Here is a 13,897-nt window from a genome sequence, read left to right as displayed (position 1 = left end):
AAATTTATTATGTATCAATTTGTACTTTGCACTTGCAGCACCCAAGTAGTTGGGCTTAGGTATTGGTTGTTGTATCTTTTTTTTTTTTTGGTAAAATGTTGTTGTATCTTTGAGTATTGGTTTGTGCGTTGCGTGATACAAAAATTAATTATTAATTAAATCTCTCCAATTATATTCACTGACAGATCAATTTGTTCTTGTCATTTCGCATTTTGTCAAACGTGTATTAGATGTGGGCCCAAGATGCAGCTGTCCTCTTATCCTCTTGTGCTTGGATATAGTTTGTGTGGCTATGGATATCTTAGGATAAAAAAAATAAAAAAAAAATACTAAAATCAAATATCTTAGCTGTATTATATTATATATTTCATTTCCTCGCCCCCAACTGACCAAACCTTAAAAACACTTTAAGAAATCAAGGCTACACTTTCTTGTCTGCAATGACAATTAGCTATTACTGAGCTTTGAAGTTTTATATAATTGTTTTTGGGTTCTCAAATTATGGCTGCTTTCCTCTTAGCTCCGTCCTTGCCCAAACAGAGGTTTCCTACCCCATTAGTAAGGACCCCAACTAGAATTCCTGCAAGCATCCACTTGCTTCAATTGTGCCAAAACTATCAGGAAGTTAAACAATTACACGCGCAGTTGGTTGTGACAGGTCTCCTTGACTGTTATCCAAATGCTGGGAGGCTCCTTGAGTCATATGTTAAAACGTCACAAATCAACTCTGCCTTTTCAATCTTTCATAGACTACCTTCTCCTGATGTATTTGCCTACAACACCATGATCAGAGGCTTTACACTCTGTAAGTGCCCACATGAGTCTCTCTTTCTGTATAATAAGCTGTTACTAGATGGACTAACCCCAGACAATTACACTTACACCTTTGTCCTTAAAGCATGTTCCCATTTGGAAGCTCTTTCCGAGGGTAAACAAGTGCATAGCCAGATAATAAAAGCTGGAATAGCACCTGATACCCACATTCATAGCTCACTAATCCATATGTACACAAATTCAGATAGCATTGCTTGTGCAGAGCGTGTTCTTGCAGAATTCTCGGAAGAGAACACGCATACCAAGAACGCTATAATCTCTGGGTACCTAAGTAAAGGTCATGTAGAAAAGGCTAGAAGAATGTTTGATACCATGGAAGCAAAAGATGTTGCATCTTGGAGTGCAATGGTTACAGGATACACCAAGAATGATATGTATTTAGAGGCTTTAGGTGTCTTTCATGAAATGATGGTTTCCCAAGTGCATCCAAATGAATCCACACTCGTGAGCTCATTGTCTGCCTGTGCTCATTTGGGTGCACTGGATCAAGGAAGATGGATACATGCATATCTTGATAAAGCTGGGGTGAAGATTGGTGTTACCTTGGGTACTGCTCTCATTGATATGTATGCCAAGTGTGGTAGCATCAGATGTGGCTATGAACTCTTTCAAAAAATGCCTCAAAAAGATATAGTAACATGGGGAGTCATTATATCTGGTTTTGCCTTGCATGGACAAGCTGAAAAATGCTTTCAACTGTTTGATGAGATGGTTGCTAGTGGAACTTATCCAAATGAAGTGATCTTTGTGGCTGTATTATCTGCTTGCTCCCATGCTGGATATGTGGAGCTTGGACATCACTATTTCAATCAAATGATTCATGATTTTGGGATTAGGCCTTCGATTGAGCATTATGGATGCATGGTCGACCTCCTTGGCCGTGCTGGGCAGTTGTTAGAAGCCGAAAAGTTCATCATGTTGATGCCGGAAGAACCCAATTCAATTATATGGGGTGCATTACTTAGTGCTTGTCGAACCTATGGTGACGTAAGGAGAGGAAACCATGCTTTCAGACACCTCATTGAGCTTGAGCCACTGTCAGGTGACCGATATAAACTAGCAGGGCTCATGTTGACTAGTGCGGGTGAAAAAGGGGATGCAACCAAAATTAGAAAATTCATCAAGAAAAATGACTTGGAGACAACATGTGGTATGAGTTTTGTTGAAATAGATGGTGTTGTCCATGAGTTTGTAGCAGGTGATATAGACCATAGCAAGCTTAGAGAGATCAACAGGCTATGGAAGGGTTTGATGGCAAATTAGAAATGCCCAAGTTGAAGATGGCATCTAATTAGCCAATACTCTCGATCGGGACTCGGATGGCCAAACCTATCCACCAGCTCAGGAAAAAGAAACAGTAACTGATTAGTAAATCCAAATAGGAAACATGAGAAAAAATAGAATCCTTCTCCATAGATTGGCATCAATGTATTCAAGTAAAATACACAATAACAGAAACTGGAATCCACTATCAATTACATCAGCTGAACAGCTTTATTCACTTTTGGTATTGATTATTCATTAACACATATAAAGTTACAGTGAATTCTTATTCAAGGATGCTTACTTTTATAAACACATAAAAAGTTACAGTGAATTCTTATTCAACGATGCTCACTTTTTAATATCAAGAATAAATAGGCAAGGAAGTTCATAAAAATATTCTTTGCCTAAATTCTAAAACTGAAGCTAACTCACTTAACAAGAACCCCTCCCTGCTCTCTGGAGGAAACAAAGAACCAGAAGGTCCCTGGTGCAGTTGAGCGATATCTTCACCAGATAAAGTTGGCCAGGATTTCCATCAGAAATGCCTCCTAGTCATACTAAGCCAAGTAATCTGATCACCACATGAGGTTGAGTTTAGACTTCAGTCCAGACGGCTTCTTTGTCAGACACCAAGGACCAGGAAAGTTGCTTAACTGTAATTAACAAAAAGCTTAAAAATAAATAACTAAACACTTATACAAAGAGAAGCAAAAAGTGCCATGTAACTTAGAGCTACTAGTCATCTAATAAAAGCCAGTCTGCACAAACTCAATGTCTGATCATGTATCTGAACCATGCTTTGATGTTTATGAAACTTCCTATTTAACATTTCAACAGAAACTTAATTAAGCTTAAGTGAAGTAGGGAGTATTCTTCGAAGAAGACCATTATTTTGGGATTTATTGAACAGTAGAGTTGACATGCCATAATGGATGGCAACACAAGCAATTTTTGGTGTTCATTGAGGTACAGGTAGCACCAGGTAATGAGGTAGCTTACATTGCTGACGAGCTTTGCCCCAAACCATGCAGTGTCCACACCATATGGAGGAGGAATGACTCTGATTCCATTAGAAATGGATGCGGGAAGAAGTCCATGTAGTTCCTTCTCTAACCTCTCTGAACCAAAAGAATTTACAATCAAATGTATCTTGTTATATTTCTTGATTAAGTCCATAAGATTAGAAAGAGATCCATTTCATCTTTCAGAGCTTTGTTGCAAAAGAATAAAACTGTTCAAGTACCTGCCAGCCCTGGTAAACATGCAGTCCCCCCTGACAAGACTACAGTCTTGAACCAAGCATCATCGCTTGTTAATTCTGCATCATGGCAGTGGTCCATGCAAAGTGCTACAGCCTGGTGCAAACCCATTGCACGCCTATACCAAGATCATATGATAGACTTAAACATACAAGGCAACAATAACTCAAAAGAAACAAAATATTAGGAATCCACAGCAAGGACAAGCATGGACATATACAAGTGGTTAGACTGTGTTTAGCTCGATGTAAAACATTTTCTGATTGTAAAATTTTTTCAGGTGAAAATATTTTTTGGAAAGGATAATATTTTCAGTTGTATGGTTGTGTTCTGGAAAATACGCTGGAAAATGGTTTCCAGTGTTTAGTTTGCATGTAAAATGGTTACCAGAAAATATGTATAATCTGGCAAATACACCAGACAGTGTCTCGGCTGGAGCTTCTCTCTCTCTCTCTCTCTCAGTTCGGGTGGCTGGAGTGAAGTGTAAAATGGTTGAAGGTAAAATAAAAGTGTAAAACAATTTACACTCCCACCCCCTCTATTTTATGGTCAATTTGACCGTATTTTCTAGCCCACCCAAACACCCTGTCAAGTGTAAAATATTTCCCGTATATGTTTTTCATCCGAAATAAACACAGCCTTAGACACACCTTTCCCTAATTGCCATCAACCAAAGGTTACTTACTGAAAAGAACTGATTCTAGAAATATCAACAGAAAGTGAAACTGCTTATGCATAAAGTAAAAAACAAACTATCAGGTCTATGTATATATTAACGGAGAATTTTTGGACAACTTGTAAATGTCAGTAAGAAACACTTAAAAATGACAAAATTGTCCAGTAATTTTTAGTTTAAGAGTAAACAAATTATTCAGCTTATAAACTCCAAAAGCATTAGTCTTGAGTTTGTCCTTGGCAATAAAATAGTTTCAGCTTGTAACGCTAGACATAAACCATGATCTGAAGAATTCACTTGGACATGCTCAGGATCAGGCCCCAACCACCATTTATAAAATTCAAGTCAATTTTAGGAGCACCAAGCAGATATGCAAGATGCTATTGATATGGGTGACAGAAACATATCTTGGTTTCCAAAGAAAACATTTATATGGGAATCCTTCAGCCCACTAGAGTGTGTTTGGCATTAGCTTTAAACTTTAGCTTTTAGTTTTTAGTTTTAATGTATAGCTTTTTAAAACCTCACTTTTTCCTGCCTTTTATCACTTTTTCAAAATTTTTCAAGATACAAATATATTTTAACACACTTTCAGCAAAAAAATTTCAGCAAAATGCTAAATAAGCTATTCCCAAATAGATACTTAATATAAATAACCAGATTTTGCTAGAAATGAACTTACACTCCTCCAATACTTGGCCGGAATAAGATCTCTCCTGTTTGAAACCGCTCTTTCGAAAGAGTAATAGGACCTTCTCCCGTAATTTCAAATGATGCTGGCATATTTTTAGATAATTCGGCCTCATAATCAGCAGCAACATAACATAGGTTCTGTGTGCTCATTCAGTCAACAAAAAAACAAAAAATTCAGTATGAATATTTCCTAGGGAAACATAATAATCACTGAAACCACAAACTTGACATGGATTCAACTTAAAAAAACAAAAAATAAAAACTATTCAAATAAAATCCATAAGAAATCATTGATACTCCTATACTTTCTAATCCCTACCCTTTGAAGCCAATAACACACGTCTCAACCTTTTAAAATTGAGATACACTTAGGAACTTCCTAAATATCAAGAAACCAAGAGGATAACATAATAATAAAAGTGAATATTAGTCCATAGACTGTACATTTTGAAATAATAAGTCCTGTTTCAGTAAGCATCATGTGATAATGGTAGCAATAGCAGTGATATTTGTAGCATTTGGAAATTTGAGATTGGAAGTGGATATGGCCATGTCAATAAGATATTTGATCAGACCAGAAGAAACTCTATTCATAGAATTTGGAATTACCAGCACTAAGCAAAAAAATTGAGACTCATAGGATCCTGCCTGACCAAAATAATAATAATAATAATAATTATTATTATTATTATAAATTTGAAGATTTGTCATACAACACAAAAAAAAGGACGCACCTAGATTTGAAAGCAGTGCATTCAGGTCTCCAAAAATGGAAGTACATAAGTGAGGATTCCCATTATTTGGAAAGATATTTTGATTAGCCAATTACTCTACATGCAAATTAGCCAGGACAAAAACAAACTAACCAATCTTTCATGAAACAAGAATAGAAATAAGAAAACCATTCTCAAAGCACTACCTCTTTCAGTGTGCGAACAGTATACAGTGATCCGAAATTTATATTGTTCAGCTGCATCAGTTCCTTAAGGAACCCTGTAAGTTTTAATGCTCCCACTCCCACAACTTCCACACCGACCTTGCGCATTACCTTACCATGTAAAACTGAAAAACACAGTAGCAAATGTATAATATGAAGTCCAATTACTTTTAAAGCTAAAAAGGTTTAAAATAAAAAGAAATTGAAAAGCTAAAAAAGAAGAAGTTGAGAAAGGGATTAGGTAGAAAATAATGGGCCTACAAATTGCATTATCCAGGAAAAGAGCCATAAGCAGCAATTAAGGCTCACTTTCATAATGAAGAATACAAGAAGGCTCCAAACTAAGCTTAAAGTGCCTATTAAGGCCCAATACCACAGGACATTGCTATAAAATACTCCACATATCAATCTCAACATCATGAAGTTAATAAGACAAAAAATGAGGAAAACTTACTTGGAACAACAGATGTGACTTGAAAACCAATATTAACAACAATTCCTGAAGTTCGTCTCGCAGCATATAATGCTAATATTGCCTAAATTTTTAGAAATAGATGCATAAGATGACATAGAGATAATGAGAATAACAATGGAATTATTGTTCTTTTTCTAAGTTCAAAAGATAGAAGAAATCCAGATCCAATTTACAGAACTTAAAAATACATACACGAAGCATCCAAATCATTAGGTTAATTTGGAGTATTGGTACACGATCATATTCATGCACCATGAAGACAAAAAAATTAGCATGGGTTGGGAGTACGGACAACTGGTTTGCAGAAGCTCCCTCGTCGTGGGAAATTCTACACAAAGACAATCTGGATTGCCAAACTCTCAGGTAAGATAATGTAATTAATGCACTGAAGAGAAGTCATTAGGAGAGTTACAAAAATATAATTTTTTTTAAGTGTGCACTAAAGTTTCAATTTACAGTCAGAGATGAATGTAAAATTATGACGGGAATGTTATAATGTACTAAAGAGAAGTGATTAAGAAGTCATTGCATTATTTAAATCTGGTTCAAGATGGAGTTTTTTTTCACTCTTTTCAGCTGCCCATAGGAACCCATTTTCATTAGGTTTAGGTTAGATTAGTCCATGGGGGTTTCTTTTTCTCCTTGCACATCTTATGGAAAGCTACAATAACTTTTCTAGGACATTTGCAATGGCATAGATCTAAGCTTTATAGAAGTATTTACATCTCATGGATCTTCTTATTCTTCAAATCACATAACTCCTTTCAACTTGATTTAGCTTTCTATTCTAACAGTGACCCTACCAGAATTTATTTAACAGAAAAGGCTTCTAAATAAAAAGATCAACCTGATTGATGGCACAAACAGCAGGGACATTCATATCAAATAAGGCTGAGTACATGGTTTTTTTGAGCTGCCGCCTTGATGCTTTGGCAGATTCAGTATCTGGAATAACCAGAGAAGAAAAAAATCACCATGTTATACAAACTGAGAGACAACATATAAGTAAAATAAAATTTTATCAATCGCCATTAAGCCAAAATCTAACATTGTCGGATCTGACAAAAAGATCAACAAATGTTTTTCTTTATGCTGATATATGAATTCAACATGCGATAATGTTCTTATTATTTCCTCCCCAAAACACGTTTAAAAATGCAGGTACAAGAGATGAATACTTGGAGTTATTAGACATAATTGATCAAGCATTACGTTTTCATATGACTAAAATGCAAATTACACTCTCTAAGTTTTGGGTCAATTTGAATTTGTCCTTTATGTTTAGAATTTTAGATTTTCATCTTTGATATTGTATAGCTCTTTGAATCCCATTGATTAGGTGGCTATTAAATGCCACCTCAGCTCGAAATGACATAGTTTTTATATTCAATACTATGTCATTTTCATTTTGAGCCCTATTTGAACCAAAGCAGCATACTTTTCTATTAATTCATATAATTCTCTTTTGTTTTTCCCTATTTTCCTTTACTGTCTCCTCTCTCTCTATGGCCGATTTTTTTCTTCTTCTCCGCTACTTAGCTCAGCACCGAATGCGTCGCCGCCACTGACAGAGTTGGAATTAGTTTTGAGAAGATCGGTGAGCTCATCCCAATCAAACCCCGTGACTCCAACTCTATTTTCAATCCCAAGAGACCTCCTCTTTAAACCCTCCATTATGTTGTATTTTGAGTTGCTAGGGCCAATAACGTTTTTGCTTCCACCAAGGACCTCACCTCTTCCTCTTCCATTGAGGACTTGAGCATCACAGATGTTCACATTGGCAAGGTTCACATCTAGGCTATCTCCACTGACAATTCTACCCTTGCTGCTCCACATATCCATCATGGCTTTCTGACAATTCTGTTCATACCATACCATACATGCTGTACTGGCCAGTATTTATCATACCGACCACTAAACTGGTATAAATAACATCCACGAAGCCAGTTAAAAGATGTCATACAATATGAAACAATACATGTTCAATCATGGCTTGTATATCTATAGCATAATGCTTTTTTTTCACTACAGGGCTATGACTTCAATTGAAAAAGGTTGGGTTTCAAGTTTTGGCACAGATAATAAGCACAAGCAATGCAGGACAGAGTTATTCAGTAAGTTACTAGATAGTAGCTGACCGTCATAATGGCAGATTGGTACAGACACAACAATTGGCTGATTAGATGGTTTCACCTGCATCCTGTGAAAAATTAAAATCAGCATCTTGAACATATTAATCACCAAGACGAAGAAGCACTAATAGATTTTATGATTGCAAATATCTTACTGTAATACAACTATAGAAGCTCAAATATGCCATGTAAATAAGTTCCAATATGTACTTCTCGTAGAAGAACTTCAGTACTTGAAAACCATATGTATTCATAATATAATGATTGAGATTTTTATGAAGTCTTACTGCAGGATTCCCACATTTGCACATGTATCTTTATTGCAAATGTAGGTGTAACAGAATATAAATTAATTGACTGGTTGGAGAGAGAGAGAGAGAGAGGTGTTTATATAAGAAATTTCCCAGTAATAGAGAGAGATTGAACCTGTTATAAATAGTTGCAAAAAAATGTCGAAGCCTAGAGTACATTGGAGACTCAATGTTACCAAATTCCTGCACATACAGATACAGCAAAAGAAAACTAAATTGGCAAAACAAACAGTGAAGGGGAGTCAGAAGCACACCCAACAAGCCTATAGGATTTCCCAAAATTTGCAGAATTTGTTTCTGTAATCTTCTAAAGGTTCAGTGAATCAGTTCCAATTAAAACCTTACCAAAAATGTTGCTGATTTCCCAGATGGACAAGCATATTTGCTCCAACCAAATTTGCAATAACCAGAACCACCTATGCATGAATATGTAAACAGAAAAATGAGAACATGTTTTGTATGTCAGTCCTAAATTCCTTAATGAACACTAAAAGGATTAATAACTTGACTGAAATAACTGGTACAAGTACAACAAAAACAACAAACCTTAAACCAAATTTTTGGGATCAGCTATGGATTCTCTCAACAGATTAGTTAGTGTTGGCCACAAGTATTCTTTTTTCCCTATTCTATTCTATTTGAAGCCATATTCTCTATTACTCCCTTAATTGATAAGTCTTTTTTTATTACTTTTACTAATGTTATTTTGGGTCTTCCTCTACCTTTTATAATTCCCTCAACTCGGATCAACTCACTCTTTCTTCCATTACATTAATCGCTCTCCTCTAAACATGACTAAACTATCTCAAGCGACTTTCTCTCATCTTTTCATCAATAGGAGCTACCCTTAACTTTAAGCAGCTTTCCTTATTTCAAATCCTATATTTTCATGTGTTTCCACTTATCCATCTTAGTATTCTCATTTCAGCTACGCCCATCATATTACGAATATGGCTGGTAACATTAAAGAAATAAAAAACAGTAATAATAACTTGATATAAGAAGTGAATCTGTGCTAGTGATAGATGCTCACCATCGATAATAACAGAACCTGGAACTCGCATCCGTTGACTATAAATGCGCATGAATGATAATTCTGGCATCAGAGTGGGGAATGTTCTGCAATTACAGTTCATTTTAGGAATGGGGCCACAATATTCCCATGGCAGAATGGTTAAAACTGCATATATATGCTTTTCAATAATCTGATTTACTAACTAACTATAAACCAAATGTCGAATTCAATTCAATCTTCATATACAACTGAACCATAGATAACAATAGCCACTTCACCAACAGTCAAAATTCAGACTTTTCAATCAAGGATGAAGAAAGTTTCCAGAATAAACATTTGTAGATTTTTAACAACGAATACACAATTCAAAAGAGAATATATCTATTGACTTCAACCAAATAGCTGAATATTTTGCTTGATTATCTCAGCAACCAAACAGAGCCAGTGCAAAATTGACTTCAACAACGATCAAAATTCAAACTTCTTTATAAACAAAGAAAAATTCAATGTTTTATATTCTTTTCACTCGAATTTTTCAGCAATCAATCAGGAACAGCGCACAATTCAAATTTCTCTCTAAATTTTTGAAGGAAAAAAAAAAAATTAAACCGAATAGCTGAGCTCCAAGAAATTCCACTGTTTAGCTCTGTTTTCTTGGCAAGCAAACAGAAGCTGAACAAAAAACCGAGAAACTTACTGAAGAGGATAACCGGATCGCAAGCTGGTTTCGGCGAAGAAAATAGCGTCCCAAGACTCATACGGGTGGTTCTGGAGGAAGGAAATCCAGAGAAGATTATCGGAGATGAGCGATTTCCAAGACTTACACACCACGCTCATTTTCACAGCGTCCTTAGCTTCAAGCTTTCTCAGTATCTGCATCAATATATCCGCCGGTAACTGATCGAACGCCCCTAGCGACGACAACGACGACGAGAAAATTCGGTTACGATCCGACGACGACGACTCCGACTCCGACTCGGACCGGTTCGAGACCGATCCCCACACTTTTCTGAGCAGCATCGCCATGAGATCGAGCGACCGAAAGCTCGGGTTGCTATCTCATCTCATGGTGTTTGTTTGTGGGGAAAATGAGAAAAATATTTATGGAAAGAGACAATTTGAAGATTTTGTGAGACTGGTCTGGTCTGACGAGATGAGAGCTGAGTTGTGTGTGAAAATGGCGATGACATGGGTGATGGAAGATGTGACACGTGGGACGATAAGGTGCCATTGATTTCTTTTCTGCGGCTGCATGAAATTATGTAAATGTAATGAACAGATTGGTTTGGTATCGTACCATTAATATACCTTCATTTCTTCACTGTCCGCTGTTCACTTTATCATAGGATTTTATTTACAATTTCCTCAAGTGTATTTGTTAACATAATTTTTTTTTTTTAATCTTATCTAATTTTATTTTAGAATAGAATGAAAAAAGAAAAAAAAAAAGGGTCCCATTTTAGAAAATTTTACTTTTCTTAATAAACAATTGATATGTTGAGAATTCATAGTCAACTCTAAAAATTTATGGTTAAGACTTGGTTGTCATCATTGTTGTAAAACTTATATAAAGTACCCAATCAAATTTAAATATTTGGGTGGATTGAATTTAATTATACTTAGAAAAGATAATAGTGTTTTCTATTTTATTGATCAATGCAAACAAATCTTTGAACTTAATTGAGAAACTTGATATATTGCAATTAAGGTACTATAATTAAGGTTATTTATTTTTCTCAAAAAAAAAAAATTTAAGGTTATTTATTTATTTAAATTTTAGAATTGTACCATTCCCTAAGTATAAGTCATTCTTACATATAAAATTGTATAAAGCGCGATGGGGAATTGTCTTGCAAAAATGATATTTTGAAAGACTTAATTTATATACTAAATTAATTAATAAAAAGTAGACACTTATATTTTCTCTATAATATGCTTAAAGCTTATTCTAATGTATGAGATAATTATTGTTTTTCTTAAAAGTTGGAATCTCTTGAATAATATAATTTAAAATCACTGTCAATTTTTTTAAGACATTTTCTCATTTCCCGTGTGTGTTAAAAATACTTTGTATTTTTTTTTAAACACACATATTTTGTTTATTTTAAAATGAAGGACCTCATAATTTAAAAAAATAAATAAATAAATAACTTGAAGAATATTTTTTCCAAAGTTTTGTTGGGAGATCTTTACACTTAGTTCTGGCCCTGGTGACAGATGTAATGGTGATGATATGAGAAAGACTGTGGCGGTGGCTTGCATTGTTGATGAAACATAGATGATATGCTGCAGCTCCTATCACGACTAGTTAAGATCATTTTTATTAATATCCTTTTAGTAACAACTTTGCAAGTGATACGTGGCGATACTATTTTGTTTGAGAAGAGGGAAATGAATATAATAAATGGATGTATTTTTTTAGAATATTCATTTTATTATCTTATTTGAAAATTTTAATGAAGAAAATAGAAAGATCATTTTATTGTTAGAAATTTAAGTAAAAGGGAATGAAACACTTTTATTTTAGAAACAGACTAATATTATGAAATAAAATAACAGAAATAGTAAGGTAAGATAAAGAAATCTAAAGAATAGATTAGATATAAATTTTATTCTTTAAGTGGTTATTCTTATCCACACAACAATATTTTTTTGATTTACACACAACATTATTATTATTATTATTACTCCCTCCGTCCCACTTTGTTTGTCCTCTATTCCATTTTGGGATGTCCCAAAATATTGTCCTGTTTCTAAAAATGAAAGTCATTAATTTACTGATGTTCCTATTATATCCCTATTAATTTACTAATTCAATTTTTTGATAAATTTATTTAAGGATGGTTTTGGAAACTTATAAATTTTTAAAAGGTAGACAAGACAATAAATGATGTTCCCTTAAAAAGTTTGACTTTTCAAATAGGACAAACAAAGTGGGACGGAGGGAGTATTATTTTTTGAGAGAAACACAACATTATTTTTTTAAGAAACAAACACACACACAAGAGAGAGAGAAAGGGGTTCTAACACAAAGACACATTATAACTCTACTTAAAAGTCATGGTAACTTTTAAGTAAGGGTGTGACAAGTTATACTACACACAACACACTCTCTTAAGTAACGTGAAAGCACAACATTATTGATTCTTGAATACATGTGCATTTTCCTTTATGCTTAGTTAACAAATTTATAAGGGTTAAAATTTGGATGAAGGGAACTCTTTATAAAAGAATGCAATGCCAGGCATTAAAGAATGTGTGTTGTCACTAAAGTTGGGATCAAGGGCACAAGTCTTTTAGCAAGTCAGATGCTCATAATTACCCTAACCTTACACGTGTGAATGTGATGACAAGAAAGTAGCACGGGTGGGTGAGAGAAGTTGTATTTCCAGTGCAAAACCGAAGACATGTACCAAGAATACAACTACAAGGTTACGAGGATAGGGAACATTCTCTTGTATACTGTGTTATATCCTGATCACTACCTTGAGCGGTATTGGTCTAGCCCTAAAATGATGTTGAGCTGTTTCTAAAAAAAAAATGATGTTGAGCTTGGCATCCTCGTTAGTTAGTGGCCTGACAGGATAATAGAGTACTGATGTAACACCATCCACTTGTGTAACTTCATGTATTTACAACATTGGATAAAATTTGTTGATTTATTCTCGAAAAAAGGAAAAAAATAATTAAAAAAAAAAACTTGTTATGAGATGATTCTCTCAAGGTGACCTTAGTTTTGGGAGAAAATTTAAATCTTAGATATTTTCATTGGAAATTTTAGAAAGTGTTATTTGGGCATTACGATTATTGGTATTTTGTGACCATATTTGTGGCGAAAATGGGTAATTACCCATAAAAATCTAACTATTTAGTTAGTAGGGGCCGTTTACAAACTATATATATTTTTAGCAACTCGAGTTTTAAAGAGTCGATTTTGGGCTCCTAAATCGAGCCTTTAACGTTCGATTTTCATGCGTCGTTCCTATCAGATGTGGCACTTTGTCCAAGTGGCGTCTACATGGAAATCGAGTCTTAGAGACTCGATTTCCACCCAAAAATAAAATATTAATGACCCAAAATGCAACCCAAAATGCAGAAACAGCGGAAAGAAAAAGCAGAAAGAAAGAAAAAAAAAAAAAGAAAGAGAAGAAGAAGAAGAAGGAATGGCGATAGATCCAGGCCGGCGCGCGACAGATCCAGGTCGGCGGCCCAAGCCGTGCACGACCCAGGTCGCCGCGCGACCCAGGTCGCAGCGCGACCCAGGTCATGTTGAAAACTCTTAAAGCATAAAGCAACTCA

The 13,897-nt window shown here is 34.9% G+C and overlaps 2 protein-coding genes across 6 annotated transcripts in view; one reads left to right on the top strand and one right to left on the bottom strand.

Moving 5' to 3' along the window:
* Positions 1–395: 395 nt before the first annotated feature.
* Positions 396–2,335, top strand: LOC126694089 (pentatricopeptide repeat-containing protein At5g66520-like). The gene has a single exon (XM_050390133.1). The coding sequence runs from the start codon at positions 502–504 to the stop codon at positions 2,095–2,097; it is 1,596 nt and encodes a 531-aa protein (XP_050246090.1). The 5' UTR covers positions 396–501; the 3' UTR covers positions 2,098–2,335.
* The window catches only part of LOC126694090 (actin-related protein 8), a 77,953-nt gene continuing 66,278 nt past the window's right edge, over positions 2,223–13,897 (bottom strand). The window contains exons 1-12 of one of the 5 annotated variants that reach the window (XM_050390134.1): positions 10,296–10,854; positions 9,617–9,702; positions 8,929–8,999; positions 8,699–8,766; positions 8,279–8,340; positions 6,988–7,085; positions 6,120–6,201; positions 5,648–5,790; positions 4,718–4,866; positions 3,344–3,477; positions 3,100–3,218; positions 2,223–2,753 (exon numbers count right to left, since the gene is read on the bottom strand). In XM_050390134.1, the coding sequence (XP_050246091.1) occupies positions 2,676–2,753; positions 3,100–3,218; positions 3,344–3,477; positions 4,718–4,866; positions 5,648–5,790; positions 6,120–6,201; positions 6,988–7,085; positions 8,279–8,340; positions 8,699–8,766; positions 8,929–8,999; positions 9,617–9,702; positions 10,296–10,624 (1,419 nt within the window). In that variant the 5' untranslated portion in view covers positions 10,625–10,854 and the 3' untranslated portion in view covers positions 2,223–2,675. Of the gene's footprint in view, positions 2,754–3,099; positions 3,219–3,343; positions 3,478–4,717; positions 4,867–5,647; positions 5,791–6,119; positions 6,202–6,987; positions 7,086–8,278; positions 8,341–8,698; positions 8,767–8,928; positions 9,000–9,616; positions 9,703–10,295; positions 10,855–13,897 lie in introns of those variants that run through there. The other 4 variants (XM_050390136.1, XM_050390135.1, XM_050390137.1 and 1 more) reach the window with 4 other exon arrangements.

Source organism: Quercus robur, chromosome 8 (genome assembly GCF_932294415.1).
Source record: "Quercus robur chromosome 8, dhQueRobu3.1, whole genome shotgun sequence".
In the NCBI taxonomy this organism is placed as follows: Eukaryota; Viridiplantae; Streptophyta; class Magnoliopsida; order Fagales; family Fagaceae; genus Quercus; species Quercus robur.
This window is presented reverse-complemented; position numbering and strand designations above follow the sequence as displayed.

Excerpts from the sequence above, each read along its gene's own strand:
- LOC126694089 (XM_050390133.1), top strand. The coding sequence starts at position 502 with ATGGCTGCTTTCCTCTTAGCTCCGTCCTTGCCCAAACAGAGGTTTCCT.